The sequence below is a fragment of the Artibeus jamaicensis genome, unplaced genomic scaffold (genome assembly GCF_021234435.1).
Source record: "Artibeus jamaicensis isolate MK-2021 breed Jamaican fruit bat unplaced genomic scaffold, CSHL_Jam_final contig_467, whole genome shotgun sequence".
NCBI lineage: Eukaryota > Metazoa > Chordata > Mammalia > Chiroptera > Phyllostomidae > Artibeus > Artibeus jamaicensis.
This window is the reverse complement of record NW_026521845.1, coordinates 10,348,454-10,376,152: the sequence shown is the minus strand read 5'-3', so window position 1 is coordinate 10,376,152 and position 27,699 is coordinate 10,348,454. Positions and strand designations below refer to the sequence as shown.

Sequence of the window (27,699 nt, the reverse complement as noted above, 5' to 3'; positions counted from 1 at the left end):
GGTGCGTCCTGGCCAGTGAACAGAGAGATTTGCAACTGTGTTAAAGCCAAGCAACCAGACTTCTCACCAGATTGGCAGCTGTTGGGCTCGTCTTCTGCCAGTGAAAGACACACCGTCAGTTTTACACCACAGTTTTAAAGGTGGTAAAATAGGGGAAGGAGAGCCTTAACATCAGTCAAAGTAGCAGCATCCATGCCTCACAGGCCAGGGCTGCTGTCTGTCCCCAGAAGAGAAATTGCATACTTGGCTCCAGTCGCGGTGTGGACTCAGCGGGACTACTAGTGATAGTCTAGAGTTGTAAACAGTCTCCTCCAATTGCTGGAGTGTCCAGAGTCTCTCGGGAGAGCCAGTGGGCCCTTGTGCTGTTCACGCTTTACGTGCATTGTCTTGGCATGAGTGCTTTTCACTCTGTGCCTTGTTAACGTTACTTTGTATCATTACTATAAATCGAAATGTTAGAGTAATAACTTACTTCATTTTTACGATTTTTAAAATAAAACTTCATTCTGTCCTTCACAGTTAAGTTTGGCTTGTCCAATTTTTATCTTTGACAGCTGCAGCGTCAGGCAATGAGAACATACAGCCACCACCATTAGCTTATAAGAAGTGGGGTCTTCAAGATATTGACACTATTATTGATCACGCTAGTATTGGTAAGCATCACTAGTTCAATTCTTTTGGAATTCACTTCTTTACTTTTCGATTGAAGCATCTCATTGATTAGAATCATAGGCTTATTCTTATGTGAAGAGAGAATGCATTGCTTTTAGTGAGGCTCTTGGAAGTTCGTTCTGACTTACAGATTATCATAGATTTCTGTCTTTAAGTTTTAATAATTATGCCCTCAGCAGCAGTACTGGACTGTGTTAAGCCACTCACTATTTGACTTAATTTTTCGGCAGACGAGTGTTGGCCCTACAATTACCGTATGGGTTAGTCATTTCGAAGTGCGACCTTTACACCAGCAGACTGCAGGGAGAGCAGGTTCTCCTTGGGAGCAGGAGTTAAAGGCTCCCTGTGCTGGGCGTCAGGAGTCCAGGGACGGAAAGAAAGGCGCAGCCCCTGCTCTCGGGAAGCTGAGTCTCGTTGACAGAAACACGCAGGGCAGTTAACAGGACGGCAGTCTCGCTTGTAGACAGTGGACCGGCTAGAGTGGAGAGTGGAGAGAGATGTGAATGCATTTTGCCCTTACAGAGAAGTGGAGTTTTGTCACTGGTCACGGGGAAATAGACACCCTGACTTCATTTTCATTACCCTCTTTGATCTCCTGGTGGGGCTTCCCGACTGTCTGACCCCAGCCGGAAGTCCGCATGACCCACACATTGGCTCTGGGAGTGAGCAAGGAGAAAGGGCAGGAGTGTGAATCCGGCACACAGATCGCCTGGCTACTGTTGCATAGAATCGTGTGGTATGCTCTATTAAACACCTTGTTGGTAGACATTCAGTTTGTCCTTATTTTTTGCCAGCATAGAAATGCTACAAAATTCCAAAGTGTTGAGTTCAATTCAGGGTAGCGTCCCTGTTCTGTTCATTAAGCTTTGGAGCATTGAAACAGGCTAGGGAAAATGACGGAAGACACATTTCTATTCATTTATCTCCCAGCCGACAAAATGAACACGTGCAGTGTAAAGTTCTGACTACTTCATTCAGCAAATAAATGAACAAGTAACCACCTGGTATGTCCCAGGAACTGACATTGGTGCTAGAAGTACAAAGCAGACAGGCCCCCTGCCCTGCTGAAGTTCACATTCTGGTGGTGAGGAGACAAACAATAGACAATTAAACCGGATGTATAAACATGGTAATATCAGAATATTAGTGAGCATCATGAAAAAAGCAGCCGAGTTACAATAAAAGTAGCAGAGTTAGGAGGGTGCATCAGGTGGACCTGTGAGGAAAGGCAGCGGGAAGCGATATTCAGACCACGCACGAAGTGTGACAAGGGCCAGCCTGGAAGAGGGCAGGAAGGGCGGCCTCGGCAGAGGAAGCAGCAAAGATGAGATGCAACATCTCGTAGTTTACAGGAATGATAGACGGCGATTTCGCTCTTATGAATATGTTACAGTATTAATTTTGTGGCTTCTAAAAGTGACTTTTTCCTGCTACATAAAATCGAGAAGTTAGTATCTTAGAAGGAATTGAACGTTCGATGACCTATAGTGGCAGTGTCATTTCAGCGCATTCAGATCACGTGTTGTTGTTGCTTTATCATCAGGTATCATGACGCTGTCCCCTTTTGATCAGATGAAGACGGCCTCCAATATAGGTGGATTTAACGCAGCCATTAAAAACAGTCCACCTGCCATGTCTCAGTACATCACTGTAGGGTCCAACCCGTTTACCGGCTTCTTCTATGCTTTAGAGGTGAGAGCCCCACCCCTGATCAGGAGTGAGGCCACAGGCTGCTTTCTCAGCTGGTCTGCAAAGTGGGCATGGTGCCTTCGCCTTAGAAAAATTAAGCAGTTTACATTTTTAAGTCCCAATTTTTAAAAAGATTTTATTTATTTAATTTTAGAGAAGGGAAGGGAGAGAGAAAGAGAGGGAGAGAAACATCATTGTGTGGTTGCCTCTCACATGCCCCCTACTGGGGACCTGGCCTGCAACCCAGGCATGTGCCGTGACTGGGAATCGAACCTGAAGCCTTTTGGTTCTCAGGCTGCTCTCAATGCACTGAGCTATGCCAGCCAGGTCTTTAAGTCTCAATTTAAACACAAATGAATCTCAGCTCACTCTCTTCTAAATTCTTGAATTCACTGAAAAGGTACTAAAGTCAGGGTAGAACCGACTCTTTGTTTCTGATGCCCCGAGTTCTTGGACACTTTGGACGCTTGGGCTGCCTTCAGAGAGTGGGGCTGTGGTTGGCAGCGCGGGGCTGTGGGTGGCAGCTGCCAGGGACGAGTGTCAGCCGGGAGCTGTCCGCACAGAGCAGACTGCCGACTCTCGTCATCGGGGTTTGAAAACTGCCTCCGAGAACTGGGGAAGGTCAGGTGTCTGATGTGGCAGCCCTTCTTTCTCGCTTGAAAAGCAGCCTTCTCAGAATTGCCTGACCTACCTTTTTACTTCAGTAAAAACATATTTTGTTTTAAAAAGAGGGAAATGGGAAATCCACAGCCCTGCCTCAGTAACGCCACCTTAATGCCCTAGTTCAAAATTCTCCATTAAACTACCACTTAAAGGGGGAGCTCCCGGAGATGAGAGACCGCCCGTGGTTTTTACATCTGCACCAGGCGGTCGGAACCGTTGATGGCGCCTGCCCCTCCCGCAGTACAGATTTCACTGTGGCCTCTGGAAGAAGCTGCAGGTTTCTGCCGGCCCGGGTGCTAGGGCGTCTCGGACTTCTCACAGTGCGTTTACTCTGGAGCGGGTGCCCTGCTCCTCAGCCCTCATGCCTCCTCCCCCCGCCCTGTCTCCCAGGGAAGCTCGCAGCCGCTGCTGTCCCACGTGGCCCTCGCAGTCGCCAGCAAACTCACTTCCGCCTTGTTCAACGCCGCCAGGTAACCGCACGGCGATGGCATCAAAGGCCTGTCTGGCTCGGTTGGGGCCTCTGGTTTGGTGGCCTGTGACCCTCCGGAAGCCTCGGTTTTATTTCCATGTTTCCCCTGTTCAGTGGCTGGCTTGGCTGGAAGAGCAAGCACGAGGAAGAGGCCATCCCGAAGCAGAAGCCGAAGGTCGAACCAGCCACCCCGTTAGCTGTCAGGCAAGTCAGCCTCGCGGGTCTGTGGTGTTCGGGCTGGTAGGAGGGGACTGGGAGGTGGGTGGTCTTTCAGTGTGCGCAGCTCTCACGGGTCTTCCGAGCCTCTGGGAGTCCTGGGTTTGGTTCCAATTCCCCCGAGGAAGGCGAACCTTATGCGGACAGCGTAGCATTACCTAATATGGAGTTACCACCATGAAGGGAAGTAGGACCCCCTACCCCTTGTCGATGTCCTTCTCCTAAAGAGATGTAACTGTCATCGAACTGAGTTTAAGTTTGTCTTCTGAGGTTTTTTCATCTTATTTTAAAAGGTAAGATCTTATGTGAATTTTTAAATTCACCCAAGAATGAAGAAATAAACCACATGGCCCTATGTATCCCAAATAGATGTAGCAAAATTGAGCACTTAGTCTCAGGGAGTTTGGTCATCGTGAGCTCTCCTGGTCCTTTCTCAGCACCTCCTTACTTGAATTTTACTCACGGTTCTAATAAGACTGATTATAGACCAAGAGCAGCTTGGAGAACTATTTAGAAGAAGGAAAGTTCTGGCTTTGGTCTCACGGCACCAGTATCAGGAAGATAGGAAATCTATCCAAAGAGAACGGATTAGGAATAAGAACTTAAATAGACAAAGGGGCCTGCATAAGAGCAGAGTTTTCTACAGTTTAGTTTGTTGTGAGGGTATCGTTTTCCGTGACATCATGCTTGACCAAGGAAAGATATGATATACTTGATGTTCTCTAAAAACAGAAGGTCGTGGGTGTTTGTGTAGAAAACCTATGAAACATATTTTTATTTTATAATGGAAGACACTTCTTTGTATATGTTATAGCGCAAAGTGTCCGGCGTAAATAATCATTAGTCCATGCAAGGTTCACACTTCTTTATATAAAAACAGATTCAGCCTATTTCATTTACGTATTTCATGCTTGTGGTATCTGTTTCTAGCTTGGAATATGATTGGAGCTTTTTATTTTCTTTCGGCTATCAGATTCGGGCTTCCAGACTCGCGACGCCACGGCGAAAGCATATGTGTGTCCCCGTGCAACACGCTGGCGGCCGTGACGGACGACTTTGGCAGAGTCGTTTTACTGGACGTAGCCCGAGGAATCGCAACGCGCATGTGGAAAGGTGCTTCCTTGCAGAAGTCGAGCAGTAGTTGAGCAACTTTGTCGTCCTTTCGCTCCTGGCTGATGGCACTGTGTCACCCTTTATCTTTATGCTCTCTTTTTTTTAACATGTACTCATGTCAGCAACCCAGTAACCAGCTGCTGTGTCTTTAAGTCTGATGAACCGTAGGCATTTCCAGCCTCTTTTTTATGTTCTTTTTTCAATTCCTGAACTCAGTGTTTTGCCCCTGCTACATTCATTCCACTTCACAAGGCCACAAGTTCAGTTAAATGTTCTTCCCACATCGAATGCCAAGTTTTTCGGATTTAAGAGCAAAATCTCATAGCCCTTTGCTGACTTGCCCTCCATATCCTATGCTTGGGTCCGTTTACTTAGTTTCTTGGTAACTGTGTCAGTTGGGAGTTGCATTTCGCTGCTAATAACAGACTCAAGTACAAGACTGATATGAAATCACCACAGTATCGTCAGGAACTCATTGTCCTTCCGTGTAGCTCCCCCACACAAGGCTTTCTCCTGGTGCAAATGGCTGCTGGAGCTCCAGCCTTCTTACCTTTATCCCAGGAAGGAAGAAGGGGAAAGAAGGAACTATCAGTTGAGTCAATCTGCTTTGAAGATATTTTCTGAAGTCCCTGTATTCTTTTTCTATAAAACATTAGCCAGGGGTTAGTCACATGGTCTTACCTCACTGTAAGGGAGACTTGAAATTATGAAGCCACATTGTCAACCTGAACAAAATGAAATGTCTTTGACTAAGGAAGAGCTAGAGAATGCATTGTTTGGAATTATATGAAATAGTAACAGGTCAGCGCAGGTTGGAAAACACATTCTGGTGCAATCTGGTCTGTACTTAACACTCTGAGGAATAATGGATTTGAGGACATTAAATGGCTCTGGAGCAGTTGAGTCCACTCTCAGTTTGTTGCCAAAGAACTGCAGGGCTCACCTGTCACATTTTTGAGCGTCTGTGGAAATAGGTTTCGGTGCTGAGATGCACCATTTCTCCTCACGTTTGTCTTCTGAAGCTGCATCAGCCGTGTGTTCTCAGCGGGACTTCCCCAGAACGTAGAAGGTGTAGGTGCAGCAGCCAGTCCCGAGCCATGGCGGCGCTCCGATTGCCGGCCTTCTTGCTCACCTCTCAGCCGCTGGTGTAGCCGGTTTCCCTCCCTGTGCTGGGAAGGGAGTTATCGGTTGCTGTGAGCAGGGCGCCCCAGGAAGGAAAAATGCCAGCGGTACCTCAGTCCCTCAGCCCTATCTGCCACCATCACGGGGACTTTCCTGAGTAGCAGGAAATCAGTCAGCTTGATCTCTTCCTTAATGTTACTTGGACTGTTACTTTAAATCCAAACCTGATCACCTCCCCAGAATGCTTTAGAGGGAGAGAGGTTTTTAAAGAGAGGGAGGCACGGGAGTGGGGTCAGGGGAGGGTACTCACGGGGCTGCGAGGACACCTGTTTTCTTAAAGAAAAGTGATGTAAAGCAAAGGGAGCAAAATAGTAAGAGATCATAAAATTTCATGGTTGATCCTATATTTATTATAATTATTAAGATTTTGTGTTTATGGTGTTTCATATTTTAAAAACAAACAAATCCCAGAGGGCTTCAGAAGGCTACTATTAAACTTCAGTTGAATAAGCAATTGGCATCCCTTTCTTCTGTCTCTAAGGGTATCGGGACGCCCAGACTGGCTGGATCCAGATTGTAGAGGACCTCCACGAAAGGGTCCCTGAAAAGGTGGATTCTTCCCCCTTCGGAAATGCTCAGGGCCCCAGCCGAGTAGCTCAGTTCCTTGTGATCTACGCCCCGAGGAGGGGCATTCTGGAGGTGTGGAGCACGCAGCAGGGGCCCCGAGTGGGGGCCTTCAACGTGGGGAAGCACTGTCGGTGAGCTGCCCGGTCTCTAAGGAAAGCTTTCATTCAGTCTGCTTACTGGTTCCCACGCCGTTGGAGATGTGAAATGTTCTTTATTATGTCTTTTCCCGCACATTTCTGGTAACAAAGAAAGTTTTGAAAAGGCCATGATGTGCTCTTGAGTGACAGTTAACTTTGCTGCTGCCACTTGTCCCCGTCCTTTACGTGGTGGAGGCTCCGAGGGGAAGGTGCCTTCAGACGGTGGATGTGGCGATTGCTGTTTGCCACGGCAGCACAGGCCCAGGCTCCTGCCGTCTCCACGCACGTTTTAACGGGCAGAGCGCTGCCGGTCCAGTCCTGCTTTACCCCTGGCTTTAGTATTGGTTTCTGTTTATTTGCCCTAGGAGTGCTCCCGAATTGCCAGTAACACTGGGGCCCCCAGCTCCAACAGAAGCGCCTTTTGGCATTTGTCCATTCTCTGATGTTTTCACTTGCTGCTCTGTGATTTCTTAGGCTTCTGTATCCTGGCTACAAAATCATGGGCTTAAATAATGTCACCAGTCAGAGTTGGCAGCCACAGACATACCAGATCTGCCTTGTCGACCCCGTGTCCGCGAGTGTGAAAACAGTGACTGTCCCTTTCCACCTGGCACTGAGGTGAGACCGTCGTGTGTCTGCTCGCTGACCTCCCTCCGCTCACTTTTCCAGGGCCCGTGTTTCGTTTTTGTGTTGTACTTGCTGTTTTCTTGTTTTGTTTTGCTGTTCTTATTAGACTGATACCTTTAAAATGAAGTAGGAAGACTACACAGGACAGCAAACAGCTGGAGTGTCACAAGTAGAAGGAAAACAGTTTCATGTTCTTTAAGAACTTGTTGTGTTTATTGTTTTAGTGACAAGAAGAGCGAGCGTGCCAAGGACATGCACTTGGTGAAGAAACTGGCGGACCTGCTGAAGACAAAGTCTGCCAGCCTTGGTAGGTGCCCTTTCGTGAGAATAAGCAAGCCACCGCGCCGTTTTCAAACCTAGCAGTGCGTTCCAGGTGGCGCGGTCACGGTGCTGGGGTGCCTTTGTGAGCTGCGGGCAGTGCTCTGCCACGACCCGCTCTGTCCGGACGCACTGACGGCTGCACCGGTCACGTGACAGAGCCCAGGGACCCTTAACTGACGGGTAGTGCAAACACACGCACTTTCCTTTCAGAATAAAGTTGACCTCTAATGAAAATGAAAGTCTTACTTTGCCGAATTTTCTCTTTCTAGATTTGGTGGAAAGAGAAATAAAGGAAGTAATTCTCGATATTAAGTACCCTGCAACCAAAAAGCAGGTGAGTGCGCCTGTGACTTCCCTGCGGCGTGGCTGCCACGTGCCCTTCCAGAGGACATCTTTACTGTCCTGTTTACTCTCCCCACGTGACAGGTGGTCTTCTCTTCCTGTTCCTATTCGTGTTCGTCCTTTCTAACATTCCATGTGGAACTTCCGCTGTCCCTTTTTTCTTTTCTTTTTCTTTTTAAAGTAAATAATATTACCATTCATGCAAGTGCATGACTTTTGTACACGTCGCCACACAGAACACATGTTCAGATTAAAGGATAATAGAGTAAACCTGTGTGATGACCACCACCCAAGGAAGTGGAAGGTTTCCGGGGGTTCTCAGGAGCCCTGTGTGTCCCTCCCCAGTTGCAGCCCCCCTGCTGTGGCGAAGGTGCGCCGTGTTCAGATTTTGGCTTCTCTGTTGCTCTTCTTCAGCATTGTGTCATTGTCATGAGATGACTTTAAAGCATATTGGTTCGTTTTCTGCCATTTCAACTGTCCATAAAGGGAGTCATGCTGCACGTCTTCTGTGACGTCACTCCTGCCCCTGGGGTCTGGGCCTTGCCCCGCTGATGCTAGCGTCTGCAGCGATTGGTGGCCGGTGGCCGATTCCTCTCTGACGGCACTGGAGTCCCTCTCCCGTCAAGGACGTGTAGGTCATGGTCTGCGTGTCTCCTGGGGCCTGCGCACAGGAGTTCATCAGAGCACTGGAAGTTTCACTCCTCAGCACGTGCCGTCTGCTGGGCTTTAATAAGCTCTTCTGGCAGTTCTCTAAAAAAGAAATAAGAATTTCTCTTGCATTTATACCTGAGTGGGGTCTCTGAGCGTCCTCAGCTGCACCAGGCGATGGATGGTGAATTGCCCTGAGTGTCTTGTCCCCACTCGTGTTCCCCCTCGAGCTGTGTGAGGGGCCCTGCTGCTCCCCGGCCTTGGCTCCACGGTTGTGATGCGGTGACTTGTGATCCCTTCCACTCCCACGCATGTTGGTGAGGCTGCGCCATCCAGCCTTGCAGGACACTGCAGTTCCCATGGGTGCGGCGAACTCCTCCACTGCTTCTCCCCAGAACCAGGCAGCTGATGACTGCTTCGTTTCTGGAATGTTCCTGGCTGTTCGCCGCAGCTCCCCAACTTTTTCGTCTTCCTCTCTAAGCTCCTCCAAGTGGGGACCTCTCCGAATGTGCCATTTTTATGCTGCACAATACCTAAAGTAACTTACCTGGAGTAAATAGGTTCGTGGGAGAATTCGGTGTATACTGATTCCTTTTTGTGCCTTTCATTTTACTTTTTAAGCCCTTGGTGCGTTTTATTGTAGAATAGGCAGGTCCCTGAGACTTTGAGTCGAGCTGTCTGTTGCATGGACAGTGCTGAGTGGCTACCCTGTTCCTCGGGCAGTTCAATTTTCTGTGTTTTAGTTATTAAAACTTTGTTGTCTTTAAACTTGGTTGTGTGAGGAGGCGCAGTGTTTCCACCTACGCTTCTATCTTGGCCAGAACATGATTTTTTTTTTTACTGTACTACTGAATTGTGTGTGAAGCTGTGAATTCTATAAAAAACGTTAGAAAACCTAATAGTGAAAGTCATGCATTGTTTTCGACATTAGAGGGAGAAAAGAAGCCTCTTTTGACATCAGAAGACTGAATAGTAGGGAAGAAGATCAGGCTTGTGGCATCAGGGACAGAACAGATACGGCTGACATTCTCTGGGCTGTTTGTCTCTCCCAGTCGCATTCTTTGCATCCCCTTGGGAGTCGCGTCATCTGGGGCCTGAGCAGTCTCTGGAGACACCCGCTCAGCCCGTTGCTGCCCCACAAACACACAGGTGTGGGTTTGGTCTGATGGTTGTCTCATGCTACATTCTCAGGCATGAACCTTAGCTGCTGCTTCTAACCCACTGGCGATCCTGATGGTCGTTTCCTTACGCACGAAGAGGTGTTTTGGAACTCACTCTTAAATTTCTGCAGGGGGAAGGGCGGGCAGGTGGGGTGCCGTGGGGAATAAATATTTGTGGCCTGGCCTGAAGATTCATCCTATGTGCAGTAATTAAGGAATCATTAACTTTTTGTCATTATACCATATTTGGCATGCCACAAGATTGATTACATATTACTCATGATGCAACGTTCAGTCACCGGTATGTATACTAAACCATCTTAAAAATGGAGCATCCCTTCTGGTGTAAGGAAAGTGTAGACATAAATGTCAAATTGTAAGCAAAATCTTTGCCTTCACGTTACTGGAACTGCTCAATATCTTTCTTCTAGGCTTTGGAAAGCATTCTGGGAAGTGAACGGTTACCGTTTTCCTGCCTTAGAGACGTCACCCAGACTCTCGTGGACACTTTGAAAAATCAAGGTAATGGGTTTGTACTGATCAGTGGTCACGGACCCACTTGAGGTTGTGCAACTCTGATTGTAGAAAGCTGTTCACGGCTTACACAGTCCTGTTCCTTTAGTGTGGGAACAATGTCCACGAGGTGAAGAGAGACTTGTTTCCTGCCTTTAGGGTGTGGGCACTTCTTTACTCTGTCTGCTGTACGCAGTTGCTCTTTGTCTGAGCTTTCGCTGACTGCGGTGCCTCGGTCTGTCACTGTGGATACTTATTTTTCACCCTCCCACTGTGCAGAAATACCAGCATAGACTGATGGGGGGCTCTTCCGATGCAGTCCTAGAGTGGCTCAGAGCTGCGGGCAAGAGGTGCAGTTCACTGCGCTGTTTTTTCTTTCAGCTTCATGAGAGGAGCAGCATTTTTGGGACGGGAGTCCTTTAATGTCGTTGTGATCAAGATAATGATAAAAAACGTGTATGATTTAATGAAGGTTCTATTAGTGTCTAGAAGCCACATTTTGTCAACCCTTCCCTCACGAACAGAGTCAGCACTTAGCACATCCCAGGCTCTGATTCAGTAATTGACTCTGAGTGTCCTGGTTGTTTACTCTTCAGAATTCATTTGACTACTGATGAAATAGATCCGTAGCTGTGGGGCTGTAACTCCATATTTTGTGCAGCTCAGGTAGCAAAATCCAATGTGTTCTGATGTGACATCAATTAAATTGCACTGACTTCTCTGGTCATGACTTTTTGCCTGTGGTGTTCATTATATAAAGCCAGCTTCAGAGTAATTAGGTTTAAGCGACTTACCAAACAAATCAAGATCTGCCTTTTTGGGACTTGAAGCGTTTATCTCTTGAGGTTCTTTTTTCAACACATGGATAAAACTGACTTTCGGTACACAGTGGCCTCCTTTAATGGACCGAGCTTGATAAAAATTCCTCTTTTAAAAAACACAGTACACTTACAAAGCCCCCCCCCCCCAGCTTTAACAAAATACTAGCATTTATTAAACCAACAATTGTCTTGCACTGGGCTGGGAGTAAACCAAACACCGTTGTTGGAGTTTTAGAAAATCATCACTATTTTCAAGTTCTACCCATAAATGAGAGTCCTAAAATTTGGGGGGATTTAGAAGTCTAAGCTTTGTTGTGGCTGTATCAACTTCGACAGCATTCTAGGTCACTATATACTGAATAAGAGTTTTGGGGGATCTTCATCGTCTGCCTTTTTAAAGAGTAAATATTTGTATCATATATAAATAGTTAATTGGTTATATAGGAATGTATTATATGGTGCTTTTTTTAGTCTTAATCTTAGGGAAAAAAACCCTTCATTGATAGAGAATATTAAGTGGAATTCTACTTTGGTCTCATTGCCAAACTTTCTGGAGGACACACCTGTCACTGTGCACAGTTTCTGGCTGAATTATAGTGTCTTTGACCAGCATCACAGCCGAACGGGCCAGGCAGCTTGAGTTTCACCTTTGTTTGATGTGTGAGCCCAATGGATACACGGCCCAGAGTTAGGGGCTCAAAGGGACCATTTTCTCCTTTTTACCGAATCTGTTGGGATGACACTGGGTAACACAGTCACAGAGGTTTCAGGTGCACAAGTCCATAGCACGTCATCTGTGCACCACCCAGAGTCAAGCCTCCCTCCACCACCATTACTCCCCTTCCCCTCCTCCCCCCAACCCCTCCCTGACAGTTGCCACACTCTTGACCGTGTGCAGGAGTTTTTCCCTGGGTTTTCTTTTTGGCTCAGTCCCTCCACCCGCACACTGCGTCCCCCACCTCCCTGACAGCTGTCAGCCTGCTCCCGTGTATGAGTCTGTCTCTCGTTTGCTTGTTAGTTAACATTTTCAAAGCTGTTTCCAGATCACCTACTTAAATTTCAGTATTAGGCTAAGATACTTCTCCTTTCTTTTTTCTTTATTTATTTACCCCTACTATTAGAGCACCTTACTTCATTAAAAAATTTATATGTTTTGCTATGGTAGAAAAATTATCTTTGCCTTATTAATCTGTTATAGCTTAAACATCCCAGTATTTGATGAAATAGAACAGGGAATTATATAACATTCAGAGATTTAATGAAGAAAAGCCTTTTATGAATCTGCGAAATATCTCTCTTTTAATGTATTTTTTTTCTTTTACCTTCTAGAACTTGAGTCTGTTGACGAGGGATTGCTCCAGTTTTGTGCCAATAAACTGAAGTTGCTCCGTCTTTATGAGTCTGTCCATGAGTTAAATTCCCTGGATTTTCACTCCGACACACCCTTCTCTGATCACGTGAGTAACCCCGTCACTCACTGTGCAAAATAATCTCTTTATTTCCCATTTTTAAATTGGTAGTAATGATGTAGAAAATTAAGAATTTCTATAAAGCATAAAGGTGTATTTTCTTTACAAGACCCCCCCTTGCTGGCTCAGCCTTGCTGTTAAATTTATATGATTTATCCTAAAATATTAAATTTTATTTTTCTCCCATTTCCACTATTCTAGAAGCACCTAGTTTTTCTCAACTCATTTTTTCATTTAAGGTTACTTCTTATAACACAACTTCTGGACAACCTTTGCCAGTTAAAATACAGCAGTTTACTGAAGTAGCAAAACTTTAACTTCCTTTAAAGAACAAAAAAAACGAGATTCTGCCAAGCAGAGTAGAGCACTTTCTCTGTGTCGTTGTTAGCAAACTCATACATACTTCTCTGTGGTGTACTGCATAAGAAATGCACTTTTAAGTGATTCTGTCTTACATGCAAGTGTTTACAATAATTATAATGAACATCCTGTGCCTTTACTCTGTAAAACATAAAGAAGCGAGAATCCCTTGTCGTTAATTAGGTGCACTCTTCTTCATTCCTGAGGGCTGTTTATAAAAATCCTTACTTTCCACACAAAGAACTGAAGCGTCTTCAATGGGGAATAGAGAGAACTGTGCCCTCTTCCCCTCAGGTTACTCTGTGATCCAGCCGGGTGTCTGGGTCTCCTGCTCATCTAAAGGAAGGGGTGCCGCTGCCGCCAGGTGCCAGGTCGCTGGTGATGCTCTTAAGAAAATTACCTGGTGTCTCCGAAAGTTAGTGGAAGCCTTTTATCCTCAGTACATATCCATGAATAAAAATTTCTTCAGCATAAATATCGGATAAGATTTTCTTTCTGTAACGGGAACAACCTACACATTTTAACATCTTGTCTATCTTTAGGATTACAGATGGACCTTATAAAATAACAATAATATTACCTATTACTTAGTAATAGTCTGTTCATAATAACCTGTGACGGCTGCCATGATAAATGACAGTGCCCTTTTTTTCCGGATCTTTTGTTTTGCTGTCTACTTCCTAAATAATGTGAAATTATTTCAAGCAACAGGAAGGTTCAAGTTGATCGTTACGTCTGTAGGCTTGCCTACACATTTCGCAGATTCTGCAGTACCTGATGTTTTCATAAGAACCCACCTGTCTGCCCCACACCCTGCCAGAGAAAGTTAAGTGTGTGGCTTTGTTAATCCCCTGTGGAACTCATTTTCATTTGATAGTCCCAACCTAATGTGCAAAGATAAAAGAATTACAAATTTTTAAAAATCAGTTTTTAGATTTGTTTTTTCTTCTTAAAGCACTTTTTAAGAAGTACAACCATATTTGCTATAGATTTGTTTGGAACCTTTACAAAACACATGGTTAGCTTCTACACTGAATGGCTAATTTTGCACATACGAAACTAAAATTCAGCTCTGAAAGAACCCGCTTTTGCTGTTTCTGGGGCATAGTTCATATGAGCTCGCACAGAAATTCAGCATAGCGTTGAAGTGCTGGCATGCGTTCAGTCGCATGTCACAGTTTACTACGTGGTTGCGAAATGACAACCTTCAGTGAGTGAGCGGAACTGCCCTCGTTGAAGGGTGCAGCTTCCATCACCTTACTGTGGGGGGAGGAAGTTTTGCTAGCTCTGTCCAATTTATGATCTTTAAAGTGTGTGTGTGTACACTTTTTCAAACTTCAAAAGATAACCGTGTCAGGAGATGCAGGCCTTCTCCTGCACTCACAGCACGAGAAAGCAGTTTGAAAGGGCGGCAGGTTGTGTGTCGGACTTTCCAGTGTCTGTGTTGCTGGGAGCCCCGTGGAGGGTTTGTGTGTAGATGCCGAGAGGCCTGCTTTGCGTGGTCGGCACAGTGCTGCCGCTGCTTCATGCAGGAGCAGTTTCTCATCGGCTAGTTCTTTAGTGGCCTCAGAAGCTCAAGAGTGGCAGGTGACACCCTGTTAAACCTTTGTCTGATGACACAGTAACATGCTTATTAAAACTTGAACATTTTTGAAAAGTCTCATCTCAAGAAACTTGGGTTTACTTTATTTAAATAACCTCCTATTGGAGGTTATTTAAAATAAGTTACAGGCAGATAATTTTGAGAGTGCGGTTTCAAGCAGAGTACATTATAGCAATCCCATTCATTAAAATCCGTCTTTGGCTGATGGTTTTGCGTTCATTTCAGATGCTGGGGTTGATGTATGTGGCAGATTTGCATAGAGACCTGGTCTATTCAGAATTTTTCCCCCTGTTTTTAAGGATTTGGCTGTCTTATTAAGGCTTGATGAAAAGGAACTCCTTAAGCTCCAGGCGTTGTTAGAGAAATACAAGCAAGAGACCCCCAGGACTGTGGTGCGATTTTCTGATGAGAAGGACGGCGTGTGGCCTGTGAAGACATTCCTGGAGCACTTAGAGTGTGAGAAGGACGTGGTCAGCGTGAAGAAGATAAGTGAAGAGGAGTACGTGGCCTTAGGTAGGTCGAGGGATGAGCCGCTCCCGGAGTCCCTCCTCCTCCAGAACAAAGCCTGGGAGGAGCTGGCAGCATGTCAAGGCTGCCGCTCGCTTTAATTTAAATCAAGCAAAGAACCGAGTGTATAATTCTCAGTCACGCTCTGGACAGGCGGGCAGCGTGTCCTGAAAGTCGCGTTGTTCTAACAAGTGCACTCACGAGACAGTGTTGCTCTTCTGCTTTATCCTAAGTCAGGCAAACCGAGCGGCCGTTCCTCTCCTCTTCTGCTGTGCCGCCGTTTGGGGCTTGGGGTGCAGTTCAGGAAGGGCGTCCACGTGGCACGTGGTCCTGGGGTAACGCATTTTGGCTTTGTTTCCCAGGCAGTTTCTTCTTTTGGAAGTGTCTGCAAGGCGGAAGCCCCTCGGAGGACGTGTGCCGCACTTTGGAGTCGGCTGGACTGAGCCCCCAGCTGCTCTTGGTGAGGTTTCTGGTCGCTGGGTGCTGTCCTTCCTTGCTCATGTCGTCCGGAACTATCCTTTTTTTTAAAAACCATTCTCTATAGTGTATCATAGAACACACATGAAAACCTTCTAAAAATGGTCAAAGAAATTTAGAGTACCCATGTTTAATTAATAGTATTTTCTTTTTCCCACTCCCTGTAGATTATAACAAGCATGTTCCATGGTTGGCCTAAAACAAATTTAGCATCGGACCGTCAGTAAAAACGTTAGAATGAGGAAAGATCCAGAGAACAAAACGAGCTTTCCCTAGAGCAGCGCAGAGTTGTCAGGCCTTCCCACACTAGCACTGCGCGCTGGAACGCAGTCTCTGTGGCGTGGGACATGTGGGCGACAGGGCCATCTGCGGATGAGCCTCAGTACTGGTGTCTGCGTGTTCTGGAACGGGCGAGGAGGGGACCCTCCCGAGTCACCAGTTCTCCCCCCGCCCCCACGTGCGCACGGGCGCAGCCCTCACACACACTGACCGGTGGGGAAGGGGGAGGGAAGAGGGCCTTCTCTCAAAAGGAAAAAAGGAGAGCCCAAGAATTAAAGTAAGAAATTGAGTGTACAATAAGATAAACTATTAAAAAAACCCTGTGTGGTCACTGTGGTCACCTCGGTCAGAGGAACTGGCAGCTGATCCCAGCTCTCGCCGAGCCCTCGGGCCGAGGAAACTCGCGGTGCAGGGTGTGTGTCCTCTGAAAATTGTAATCTTATGGGAATTGTGTTCCTGAAGAAGTTGGACACTTACAACGTCGGTTGTATACATTTTTAGATTTGCAAAGATTTCTAAACGTGCTGTGTCCACCAAGTTTTCTGAGAGACCTACATGTGACTTAGTCTCTCTTTTGCTGTAGCGCCGCCTTATACGGGTGAGACGGGGCAAGGTCCAAAGCCAGGGAGCGGCCCCCCTGGCCCGCAGGCCCTCAGACTGCAGCCTGCCGCTCAGACGTCGAGGAGATGCCCTAGGAACGTGGCTCGTATTTGTGTGAGTTGGCCTGCGAGTTAGCCTGTGAGACTGAAAGGGTTTAACTTTGATTGCAGTCTCTGCTCCTGAGCGTCTGGCTTTCCAAGGAAAAGGATGTTCTGGAGAAGCCGCAGTCTGTCTGCTATCTTCACGCGATGCTGTCCCTCCTGAGCAGGATGAAAGGTGAAATGCCAGGACGCTGGACCCCGGAAGCCAGGGTGGGGGGTAAGGCTCCTAAGGAAGGAGACTACGGTCCGCCCAGCATTTCACTCTGGAGGCTCTTTTATGTTTCCAGACAAAGCGCTTAAGGCACTTCAAGTGTGCTTTGTGAAAACGGGTATGCTCTCATCAAAATCATGTAATAATGAATAATGCATTTGCTTAATTCAGGTAAATCAAATCTCCGGTGGAGGTTATTATCTTTCTCAATTTTGTTCTGATGAGAACAATCATCGACAACGTTGAAACATTTAATAGTAGTTCTCTGCAATGATGAGCTATTCCACATGGATTTAAAGTGTGCTGAGAAGAATAAGTAAATGGAATATACACGTTCTGGCTAAAATAGGCTGAGGATTTTTTTCCCAGTTCATTCAGAAAGTGACGAGTACATCACTGGGGAACTGAGTTTTAACACCATTTTGAGTCTGAAAGATTGGGCCCCAGATTGAGAAACTAAGGGTTCCCTGTGAACTTGGCAGTGGCCGTTGACGACTCGTGGGACTCCCAGTCGGTGTCCCCTTGGTGGCAGCAGATGCGCACGGCCTGTATCCAGTCCGAGAACAACGGGGCTGCACTGCTCTCTGCGCACGTGGGGCACTCTGTCGCCGCGCAGATGTCCAACGGCGGGACCGAGAGGAAGGTGAGTGGGGGGTGCGCCCAGCCTGCAGAGGGGCTGCTCTTCCCTTTGTGGGGCTGCGTGGTCTTCCCCTGTGTGGTGTCGGGGATGTGAACTGTGTGTCTGCTGGTTCTTATTTGCCTCTCTTAGGGTTGGGGGTGGGGAGGGGTAGTACCCTTAATCTGTTTGTTTAGACGACTTGCACACTCGAACTTAGCCGTCACCACGTGGCACAGGGCAAAAGTGCTGAACTTGACCCTGCTCTCTGCCAATGGCTGGGGATTGGTGGTGAGTCCCTTAAAAATGAGTTTTATGGCCTCAGTTTTCTTATCTAAAAGAAGTCAAGGACAGGCTGCATTTATTTCTCAGGTTTGTTCTGGTTTCTGAGAATGTAATGGTTGTGTTCACACACCCCCCTTTTATAAACAGATTGTTTGGGCCATGTGGCATTGAGTGACTCAAAGAAAGGTGTCCTGTTGACCCTTTGCTTTGTGGTTTTTCCTCATCTCTTAGAGGCTCTTTAAAAAAAAAGTGTGACGTCATGTATAGTGGGAGGTAGCTGGAATACTTTTTGAAGGGGGTGCTGCATTAAACTGGATGAGACACTGGAACGGGTCTCTGGGGAGTCACATCATCAGTCCGTAGTTCGTGGGCTCAGTTTAATGTTATTTACTAGCTTGAAGTGTTTATGACCATGCAGAGAGAAATGTGAGACACAGTTTTCCTGTTGGCATGTTCTAAAAAGAGACCAGTCTCCTGATACTGTGGCCCCGACAACTCAGGGGTCACCACAGGTCTGCTAGGGACGCCCAGACTCCATCCTTGTTGTCCCTGGGTCTCCCATCCACCCGACCCTCATGTTCCGTCCAGACAAGCAGCAATATTTGCGAACCGACATCTGTGTGCTGTGCCCTGACTACCCATCAGCCTTCAAGTTCAAAGCTCATTCACGTTCACGGGGAGTCAAGCTGTGCCAGGTTCTCACCAGGGCCTTCTCTGTCAGCTTTCCCAGACAGCGGCGGGTGCGGACGCGGAGGCCCTCACGGACTCCTGGGAGGCCCTCTCCCTGGACGCCGAGTACTGGAAGCTCCTGCTCAAGCAGCTGGAGGACTGCCTCGTGCTGCAGACGCTGCTGCACAGCAGGGCGAGCCCGCGCGCCTGCCGGGCGTCGGCGCTGCCCCCCGAGCCGCTGCCCAGGCTCTCGGTCAAGAAGCTCCTTGAAGGAGGCAGAGGTAACGTGGAGTCTGCTGGAGCCTCTGTGTCCGTACGCCTGCGTTGGGGGGATGCGCTTTCGTTTTCTTTTTTTACAGAAATGACTGAAAGAATGAGGAAAGAGAAATACGCTCAGATTTTAAATATATATAAGTAGCCCATCACATACTTCCTCTCAATCCTTTCGAAGTCTGCTCCTGCCAGTTCACTGCTCAGAAGCCCCCACCCACATCCCGTGGCCTTACAACAGTCAGAGGGCCTCCACAGTGCCCCCCTTTCCAGCTTCGCGTCTGGTGAGGCCACGTCCACCCACACACCCCGCCCGGCACAGCAGAGCCCAGGGGACGGAGCGCAGGAGCCGGTCGGAGGCTCCAGACCGAGCTGGGCGCGGAGAGGTTTGCAGGTGGCAGTGCCCTTCTCCCCAAACGCCGTGTTGGCTCTGGGACTGACCGTTGTCTTCATAAACCAGCAGCATGCAGTGGGGTTGTTATTTTAATTTAAAGTGAATATGTGAAACTTTTTTATAATGTCTCCATTTCAATTTCTCTTACCATAAATATTGGTAAATATAGCCTGTAAGGTGAAGTTCTCTGGGGCTCTCTATAACTTCTAAGCCTCTCAGGGACTGAAGCTGAGACTGGGAAGTCCAGAAATTGCTGGAACTAAGTGTGGATTCCGGAGCTTGCTCTCCCAGCACTGCTGACTTTGAGTCCTACCCACTTTTCCATTCCTCGAGTCTCACTAGATCTCTGTGCAGATCCCCGCCCCCAGGTCTGAGCCCGTGCACGCTCCTCCCCGGCTTTCCCACCCTCATTCTCGTTTCTTCTCCGGGACCTCCGAATCCCGAAGCCTGCTCAGATCCAGGGCCGCCTCCTCCTTTCGGGGAACCTCTCTCAAGCCACGGGCTGCAGCTTTTCTCCTCTCCTCCCTCATGTCCACAGAGCTCCGTCCCTCTTGTCTGATGCACGAGTCCCTGCCGGCCTGGTCACCAGGCTCCTGGGCTTCTGTCCCTCGGGACCGTGGTCATGTTTCGTACCGACTGATCTTGATGGCAGCCCTTTCCCTCCAGCAGCTCCATCAGGCGTGGGATGCTGCGCGGACAGTTTGTCTGGGTTTAAAACACCCAGGAACCTGTAGATTTTTACCTAGTTTACTCGTTTTTGCACTCTTTGTAAGATGTGAAGTTTTCCATTATAAACTCACTGCGGCCCACGCTGCCACTTGGTGAAAGGGAGGGCACACCATTTCCATATTTGCGGGAGCGGCATCACCAGGGCCTTGGCTATGGAGAATTCACTGGTGACCTGGAAGCCAAACGTAACATATTAAGTCGCCCGGCACACGGCTCTCACGTATGTTCCTGGTCACTGGGGCTTCCCCGAGTCCTCCTTTCTGTGGAAACGTGTACGTTTGAATCAAAAGAGGAGAAAGAGAGAAACACCTGGGAGATTACGGAAAGTGTATAATTTGTTTTAGGTAATAAACAGGACTCCACTAGGAACGTGGTCCTGTTTGCATTTGCAATTTTTTAGGCTGTGTGGATTGCAACGTGGAATATGGCACCGTGTTGTTGATTAAGTGGGGCTACATTTTCCCCTAACTAGTCCAGACAGGCAAGTAGTTGACTGTTAAAAGTAACACATCGCCCGAAGAAGCCTAAGCAGATATGCCGGCCCATCTGTTTTGACTCACATTTAAATGAAAGTGTTTTAGAGATGGGCTCGTCCTTCGTCTGTGTCGAGCTGTGAACGTAGAAGGAACGTGGTACCCTGATGCATGTGTGTCTGCATTTGTGCGTGTCAGATACTGCAGGCGAGTCGGAAGATGCCCTTGGGCAGCAGCTAGCCCACTGGCCCTCACGGGGGGCGGTAGGTAGTAACACGCTGTGACTCCCCTGGGTTTGGGGGTCACTTTCAGGCTGCAAACCGAATGTCAGCACTTAGGTCTCGTTCTCAGAGATGCTCTCTTCTGCGGTCACTGCCAGTGTTCCTTTTCTCTCTCGTCTCCAAACTGTAGGTGGCATTGCAGACAGTGTGGCCAAGTGGGTATTTAGACAGGATTTGAGCCCTGAAGTGTTGAAACTGGCTAATAAAGAAAGAGATGCAGAAAACCTGGATGAAGCCAAAGAGGGTACGCACAGGGGCTTGTTGGAGGTGTCAGCTGCGGACGCGGACTTGGGAGCCATACCAGGTAACACTTCCACGGGGAGAGGCAGGAACTCCGGGGAGGAGGCCGGTGGGGCTCCCGAGGTGGGACTCCGGCGGTGCCGTCTCTGCCTTGCAGACCTGCTGCGGGCGGCCTACGAGCAGTTCCCGTGCAGCCTGGAGCCGGACACGCTGCACGCGCACTGCTGCTGGGAGTGCGTGGTCCAGTGGAACAAGGACCCGGAGGTAAGGTGCTGTGCTGCCTCGGGGCGGGGGTGCCTGCTGTGTTCACACGCACGCTGCTGTTACGTAGCTCATTGGGGACGCGGGCCTTTCCCCCCGGGGGCGTCTCCTCGAGCTGTGCTGGGCCTTTTCGTCCACTGTCCCTCACTGCCCTCACAGTAAACTTGAGCATGCAGGGTCGTCCTTGTCCTTGCTGTGGAATCAGGGCTCAGAGAAGCGACGTTCCTGGCCTGAGGTCGCACTGCGGGGGCCGTTGTTGGGCTAGGACTGAGCCCAGGTTCCTGGGTGGGTTCTAAGGCCAGTGTGGTTTCCTGTCCCAGCCGGGCTGTGATGAGTGTATTTCTTACTGCCTTTTGAATTCCTGCGTGAGATAGCACCCACCTAAAAGAACATCGTTAGTACGGTCATTGTCATGGTGACAGCCAGAGTACCGCAGAGAAAAGCCAGGGAGGCCAGACTGTGCACAGAGTTGGCCCCGGGGTCGTGTTCTGCTCCTGGTGGTGCCTGCTCCCCACCCCCGCCTGCACGGCCTGGAAGTGGTGTGGGCCTGCGTGGGGCCGTCCCTGGGTCCCTGAGCCTGTGTCCCCGCTTCCCACGATGGCGCTGACCCTTCCGGTTTGAGGCCAGGATGCAGTCAGACAAAACACACACACACTGGCCGTCCCTCCTTGCTGACACTGTCCTTCACGAGGGCCTCCTGCTCCGGCAGGCGCTGAGCCTCCCCCTCGCGTTGGAATCTTCCCTCTCCTGTTCTCGAAGCCGGCTGCCCCTCTGAAGAGAGGTCTCCCCGATGAACTCGCTCACGGGAGTGCATTAAGGGTGATATGCCTCCCTCCTCAGAACAGGTCTTTACAATGCAGTCACTTCCTTATTCAAGGGAGACATTGTAAAACAGTGTGCTTTAAACAGAGGTGTGGTCTGATTGGTGAAACTAGGAACGAAAAGGGATTTGGGGACAGGGGACCTCTGGATGTCCTCTAACCCCTCCTTCAGTTGACGCCACTGCCTCTGAATCACAGGCCTGCCACTTAAATGGGATACCTTCCCTACGTGAAAAAAGCATGTTAGGGCTTAAATGAGGGTATCACAATTTCAAAAATCTGAAGGACTCCCTTCCAGGTTCCAGAAAGTGACATTTAAGAGAAAGGCCTGTGCTGTGAGTTCTCAGTGACAAACCAGAGGTGGGTGGTGTGGCGGGCACAGCTGTGTGCAGCCCCGGGCACTGCCAGGGAGCAGCTGCAGGGCCCTGGGAAACATCTGAAGCCCTTTGTCCTCTGTGTTTCCTGGAAAGCAAATGAGGGCCTGACAGTAGCTGTCTCGGAGGCTGTAGCAGTTTCTAGAGGAGGCTTGCCTAGTGCCTGACGTGGTGACTGGTGTCCTTGTCTGTTCATTATCACAACTGTGTAACGTGAGATGGAATAAGCGGCCACGGTTCTTCCTCGCTCAGGTGTTTTCCTGTTGGCTGTTTAGGTCCTTGCCCCATGCAGCCCCATCCCAGTTCCATTGTACACACCCAGCTTTGTGAGGCTCAGAACGCTTGTTCAGTCTTTGTACAGGCACCAAGTTATTTTGTAAAGGTCTGGAGAATTTCTGGGTAGTTCTACCTATTAGATCGGAGTTTGAACTTGTGAACTACGTTCATTGGTTGGAAAGAGTGGAACTGCAGGCGTCCCCTCCAGTTTTCCGGTTTCCCCTCACTGCTTCAGTGTTTGCTCCTTGGCACTTATCACCGACATCCTGTGTCATTTACTGATGTTTGCAGTCCAGCCCCCTGCACTGGAATGTAACCCCAGGGCAAGGATTTGGGTCTGTTTTGTTCACATTTTATTCCTCGTGCCTCAGACAGCCAGGTACATAGTAGGTGCTCAACAAGTATTTGTTGAGTAATGAATGAATGATATTTGCAAAGAAGTAAATCCATTGTTTTCATATCTGTGTGAAGTTCAAGTATTTATTGGAAAGAACACTGCTGTGATGCACAAGTCACAGTCCACTTTGACTCAAATGTCAGCACACATGACCTGGACGTTTCTGAAATCAGTCATTCTGTAGGTGACATGAATTTAAGGGAGATCATGATGTCATCTTATGAAAGATTACTTCTTATCTAATATTTCCATGTTCTTATTGCAATGTTTTTATGTAGCTTTATACAGAAATTTATGTAAGAAGTCTCCGTCTCCATACTTGCAACACCTGCTAAGTGATACTTTGTTTCTCTCCTTCTCCCCTTATGGAAGGAAGCACGTTTTTTTGTGAGGTCCATAGAGCACTTGCAGCACATCAGCAATGCGCACGTTCAGCACGGTAAGTGAGCAGGTGGTAAACCCGCACTGATTCTCTAAACCTCTAGAGAGGCAGGAATCTCTAAATTCCTATCATCTTCCGTTTTCAATCGATGGTCCTACCACACACACACACACACACACACACAGTACTGGCTTTCTTCACTGCTGGAAAAGTGCCATCCAGCAAAGGGAGAGGGTTGGCAGTAATTGTCACCTGTGTTTTCCGCCACCCTTCCCCAATCCAACTGCTCTTCCTGGGTGTAAGTAAGGGGACTATTATGCGCCCATGCTTTACTCATTCCATATTTAGTTCATGGGCAGGTACGCGAATAAGGGTAGGCCACTCAGGGCTGATTCCTGATTAAAAAGTGAGGTAGCCAAATCACCTTGTGCTTCTGTTGATAGATGTGACTGTCCCCCACGGGGGCTGCAGGTGTCTCCCTGAAAAGAATGTGTGACAGATGTGGAAAAATTGTAACAGGTTACTGGTTGCGTGTAACAGCTTGCCGAGTTTCCTGTAAGAATGAAGGGAGGAGTTCAGCCCCGGGGGGGCGAGTGGTCTTCCTAAGTTTTGAGCGTTGGTGTGGGGCTGAGTAGGAAGAAGCATCGCCTTTATGTCCATGTGATAAATTCCAGAAAAGCTGTTTATTTCTTCTCCTGGACCACCTTCCTGTAGGTGGCATGAAGTCAAATTGCAGAAATTCTAAAATGTCTCATTTTAAATAAAGAGAACTTGAAAATTATTTTACTCATCTTTTTAGATTATACTTTCTTCCAAGGAAAAAAGATTTGAGGGTGACTCTTTAGGGAAATCTGTCCTCTGGAGTGTTCTATCCTTACCTATCAAACCAAGTTACCTGCTGACTTTGGCCAGTACTGTACTTCCTCGTGGTCAGACTAGGTGCCCAGTTTGTACACTGGCTCCCAGCTCCCCACGGCCCCTGCAGGCCCCGCCACTGGACGCCGGGGCAGCCAGCTGTGTGGGTGACACCAGCTGGGTGTGTGATGCCCGCTGGGTGGGTGACGCCAGCTGCAGGGGAAAGACCACATGTGTGCTGCCTGGTTCACAACTGCTTCCAAAGTTTTCATTCAAACACCATAGTTGATTAAATGTGAAAGTGTAAACCCCATTTTTAAAATACATTTTTTGTATTTTGTTTTTTTGTACCTTTTTTTACCTACCACTTTACTGGATGGTTCTGTACAAGATAAATCAGTTAGGGGCCTTGGGTTTGTTTCCAGTATTAGGCTGTCGTGAGCGAAGCCGGCCTGCACGCTCTTACTCGTATTTTTGTACCCACCCCAGCCGTGGAACTGCTGGGGCGTGTGGTAGGAGCGTGATGAGCTTTAGTTCATGCCGCAGGTCTTCCAAGTGGTTTTACCCGTTTGTTATCCCATCCGCACTGCAGGAGCATGCTCTCCAGTTGCTTGCAAATCCTCGTCAGCACTTGGTATTGTCACTTTTTAAAATTTAGCCTTTCTCTGAGTTGCGTAATGTATTTGTCATTTTAATTTACCTTTCATAATGATGTGAGTCTTTTCCTATGATTATTGGCCATTTGGACGTCCTGTTGGGCAGACCAGTTCTGTTTTTTGTTACAGAGTAAAGGTTTTTATTAATTTGATAAACAGTACTAAGCAAACAGCCATAGAGTTTTATAAGCTTAGGGAGGACAGTAATTTGCTCCGCGCGGTGGAAGAGAGAGCACGCGAGCCTCCCGTCTCCGCCTTGTCCTCCTCCTGCTCTAGGTGTCGCTCTGATGATGTGGAACACGTTCCTGGTCAAGAGGTTCTCTGCGGCCACATACCTGATGGATAAGGTAACTTTACAGTTCACGTGCTGGCTTTTGATTTGCTTCCCTTAATTGATATTAGAAAGGTTGTGTACACTGGGCCTTGCTCGTCTGTTTTGCCTTTTTTTTTTTTGACACATTTGACTCCTGCTCAGTGAAATGTAGGTCCCACGGCTGGCTTTCCGCCGACTTGAGCAGGAGCCCGGACCCCCGACGGAGAGCCCGCCACTGCGAAGGCCTGTTCCCCCATGAGACTGGGACCGGAGGCTGGTCCCGGCGAGGATTGGCACTTTGTTTTAAATTAAACCCTACAAGTGTACTCTTACTCACTGAGCTTGGGATGCAAGGCTGATCTTTTCTCCGAAAGGGGTTGGTTTCCTCACCCGCAGTACATTGCCTGTGACTTCTCCACCCTGTTTCTGTTTTTCTTTTCAAAGATTTCATTCACTTACTTTCAGAGAGTGAGGAATGGAGGGACAAAGAAAGGGAGAGAAACTTCCCTTTCTCTCCCAACAGTGTGTGGTTGCCTCTCACGTGCTCCCTACTGGGGACCTGGCCCACAACCCAGGCATATGCCCCGATTGGGAATTGAACCTGCTACCACTTAGTTCAAAAGCTGGCACTCAGTTCACTGAGCCACACTAGCCAGGGCTCCATCCTCTTTTTTCAAAGTTGTGGTGTCATCTGAGTGCATAATCTTTAGATTTTTATAATTTATCCCCTAATCATTATAGTTGTTTCCTATATTTCATCCAGGAGACCTAGGCGTTGGCTACTCTCCATAAATCTTTATAAAGCATTCAACATAATAATGTTCATATGAACAGCTTCCCCTTTCGCCATTCATTCACATTTACTCAGCTGAGTTAAATTACATTTACAGTCTGTGCTCCCTGCGTAAGTAGGTTTGGGGAGGGACCGAACATGTGAGCGTGTAAATGAGCTGGTGGGGCAGGAGCTGGCCTCAGGCCTTGTGCCCGGGGTGGGAGCCACCTCAGTAAGAGGTAGTGAGGCAGGGGTCCTTTGTCACCATCTCCTGTGAACCGTCCTGTCAGGTAACGCTCCTGAGGGGCAGGACATTTGCCTGCCACTGACCATCTCGTGCAGCCAGCAGTGCGGCCCTATTATGTATCAAAGTCAAGGCAACCGGCGGACCTTTGAGCTGCAAGTGCAGCTCGCACTTCAGATCGTCCCTTCTCTCCAGCCTGTTACAGTCACTGTGCGTCTTTACCGACTGGCAGAATGCTTTGCTGCTCTTTGTTTGTAGCCGTAAAGCCTTAAGTTTGGTTTTGAATTTTAAGGCAGCCCAGTTGTTCGATTATGGAAAGGAAGAACCAGAGTTTTGAGTTTTCTATGTTAGTAGTTCAAAAATATTTATTTTTGAGAAGGATTGTGTGTGAGCCCAGGCTGATTTTTTTTCATAATATGTTTTTACATTCCACCACAAAATTATTTGCCTTATGTTATGGTTAGGTGCTATATTTATTTTTAGGTGTATTTGTATCCTTAGAATTTTGTTGCTTTTTACTTCCTGTACCATCGTGATGCCTTTTAGTTTAAATTATTACATAAATACACCATTCCCTTTCTGTTTGCCTTAGGTTGGAAAAGCACCAAAGGACAGGCTATGCCGAAGGGTAAGTGAATCTCCTTATCTGGGCATAGCTGTTAATCCTGCACTTGAACTAGAACCTCATTAACCACAGGGGTGAACTTTGCCTTTTACCATATAACGCATCAGAAGATAAGAAGAATGCAAAGAGAATTCTGTATTGGGGAAACTGCCAGGAACTGTGGCCGGTTTGCATTTATCTTTGCAGATGGTCAGATGGTGCGTCTCAGCTGGGTTCTCACCAGACGTCCTCAACTCGGACGTGGGCGGGGGGTGGCGCGGTGCCGTCACTCTGTATTTTTTCTGCCCTTCAAATGAGAAACGCATATGGGCCAGCCAACGTAAAAGCATGGGTAGGGAACTTGATCTGCCTTGCTGTGATGGCCCGAGTGGAGAGTCTGAAATAACATTCCAGTGCACGGAACTGGCTTCTGCTCCAAACCTCAACATAGTCTCATTACAAATGTATTAATACTGGGACATACAGACCCCGCTGTTACAGACCCTCAGTCTTGAAAAGTCTCTGTGGTTGGAGACCTCTGGTGTGTGCCCAAGAGTGTCCTTACCGCCGTAGTTTATGCATGTGCCCGTCACACACACTCAGGCCAAATCACTTAGGGGTGTGAGGGCTTCATTGGTTGTGGGTTTAGAGAAGGTTGCAGGTGAACACAGCGGCCCCTTGGACAGGCCCTTTAAAAGGGGGGTCAGTAGGCTTGATCTCCTGCCCAGAGCAGCATCTGGTGTTTAGAGGGTTCGAGTTCTGTTCAGAGGGCTCAGTTTGGTCCCTAAAAGACACTCTAAGACCAGACCAGGCGGTTTTCTCAGAACTTTTCACGTTGGACCACGATTATGTGGCCTCGACGGCCTGTTCCCTGCGAGTTCTGGGACAGTGAGCAGCAGTGGCGTGCCGCAGCCTGTGGTGAATGGTGACACCATGTCTTTCCGGGGCTCCTGGGGCACTGATTTTTAAAAGTTTTAAAAGTACCATGTGTTTTTAAAGCTTCATTTTAAAGCCAGTTAAATCTGAAAAAAGGCATTAAA

General features: G+C 48.0%; 1 protein-coding gene and 1 pseudogene across 1 annotated transcript in view; both read left to right on the top strand.

Moving 5' to 3' along the window:
- Nucleotides 1–27,699, top strand: part of RAB3GAP2 (RAB3 GTPase activating non-catalytic protein subunit 2) — a 50,954-nt gene that overhangs the window by 17,045 nt on the left and 6,210 nt on the right. Inside the window, exons 9-29 of the mRNA XM_053667334.1 lie at nt 555–653; nt 2,216–2,364; nt 3,415–3,494; nt 3,608–3,697; nt 4,683–4,822; nt 6,486–6,702; nt 7,183–7,326; nt 7,560–7,642; nt 7,926–7,990; nt 10,238–10,328; nt 12,470–12,597; nt 14,872–15,085; nt 15,442–15,539; nt 16,606–16,711; nt 17,230–17,390; nt 18,370–18,598; nt 20,595–20,768; nt 20,862–20,968; nt 23,206–23,272; nt 25,003–25,073; nt 26,648–26,683. Of these exons, the coding sequence (XP_053523309.1) occupies nt 555–653; nt 2,216–2,364; nt 3,415–3,494; nt 3,608–3,697; nt 4,683–4,822; nt 6,486–6,702; nt 7,183–7,326; nt 7,560–7,642; nt 7,926–7,990; nt 10,238–10,328; nt 12,470–12,597; nt 14,872–15,085; nt 15,442–15,539; nt 16,606–16,711; nt 17,230–17,390; nt 18,370–18,598; nt 20,595–20,768; nt 20,862–20,968; nt 23,206–23,272; nt 25,003–25,073; nt 26,648–26,683 (2,549 nt within the window). The remainder of the gene's footprint in view (nt 1–554; nt 654–2,215; nt 2,365–3,414; nt 3,495–3,607; nt 3,698–4,682; nt 4,823–6,485; nt 6,703–7,182; nt 7,327–7,559; nt 7,643–7,925; nt 7,991–10,237; nt 10,329–12,469; nt 12,598–14,871; nt 15,086–15,441; nt 15,540–16,605; nt 16,712–17,229; nt 17,391–18,369; nt 18,599–20,594; nt 20,769–20,861; nt 20,969–23,205; nt 23,273–25,002; nt 25,074–26,647; nt 26,684–27,699) is intronic.
- LOC119036546 (uncharacterized) lies at nt 1,485–1,611 on the top strand (annotated as a pseudogene).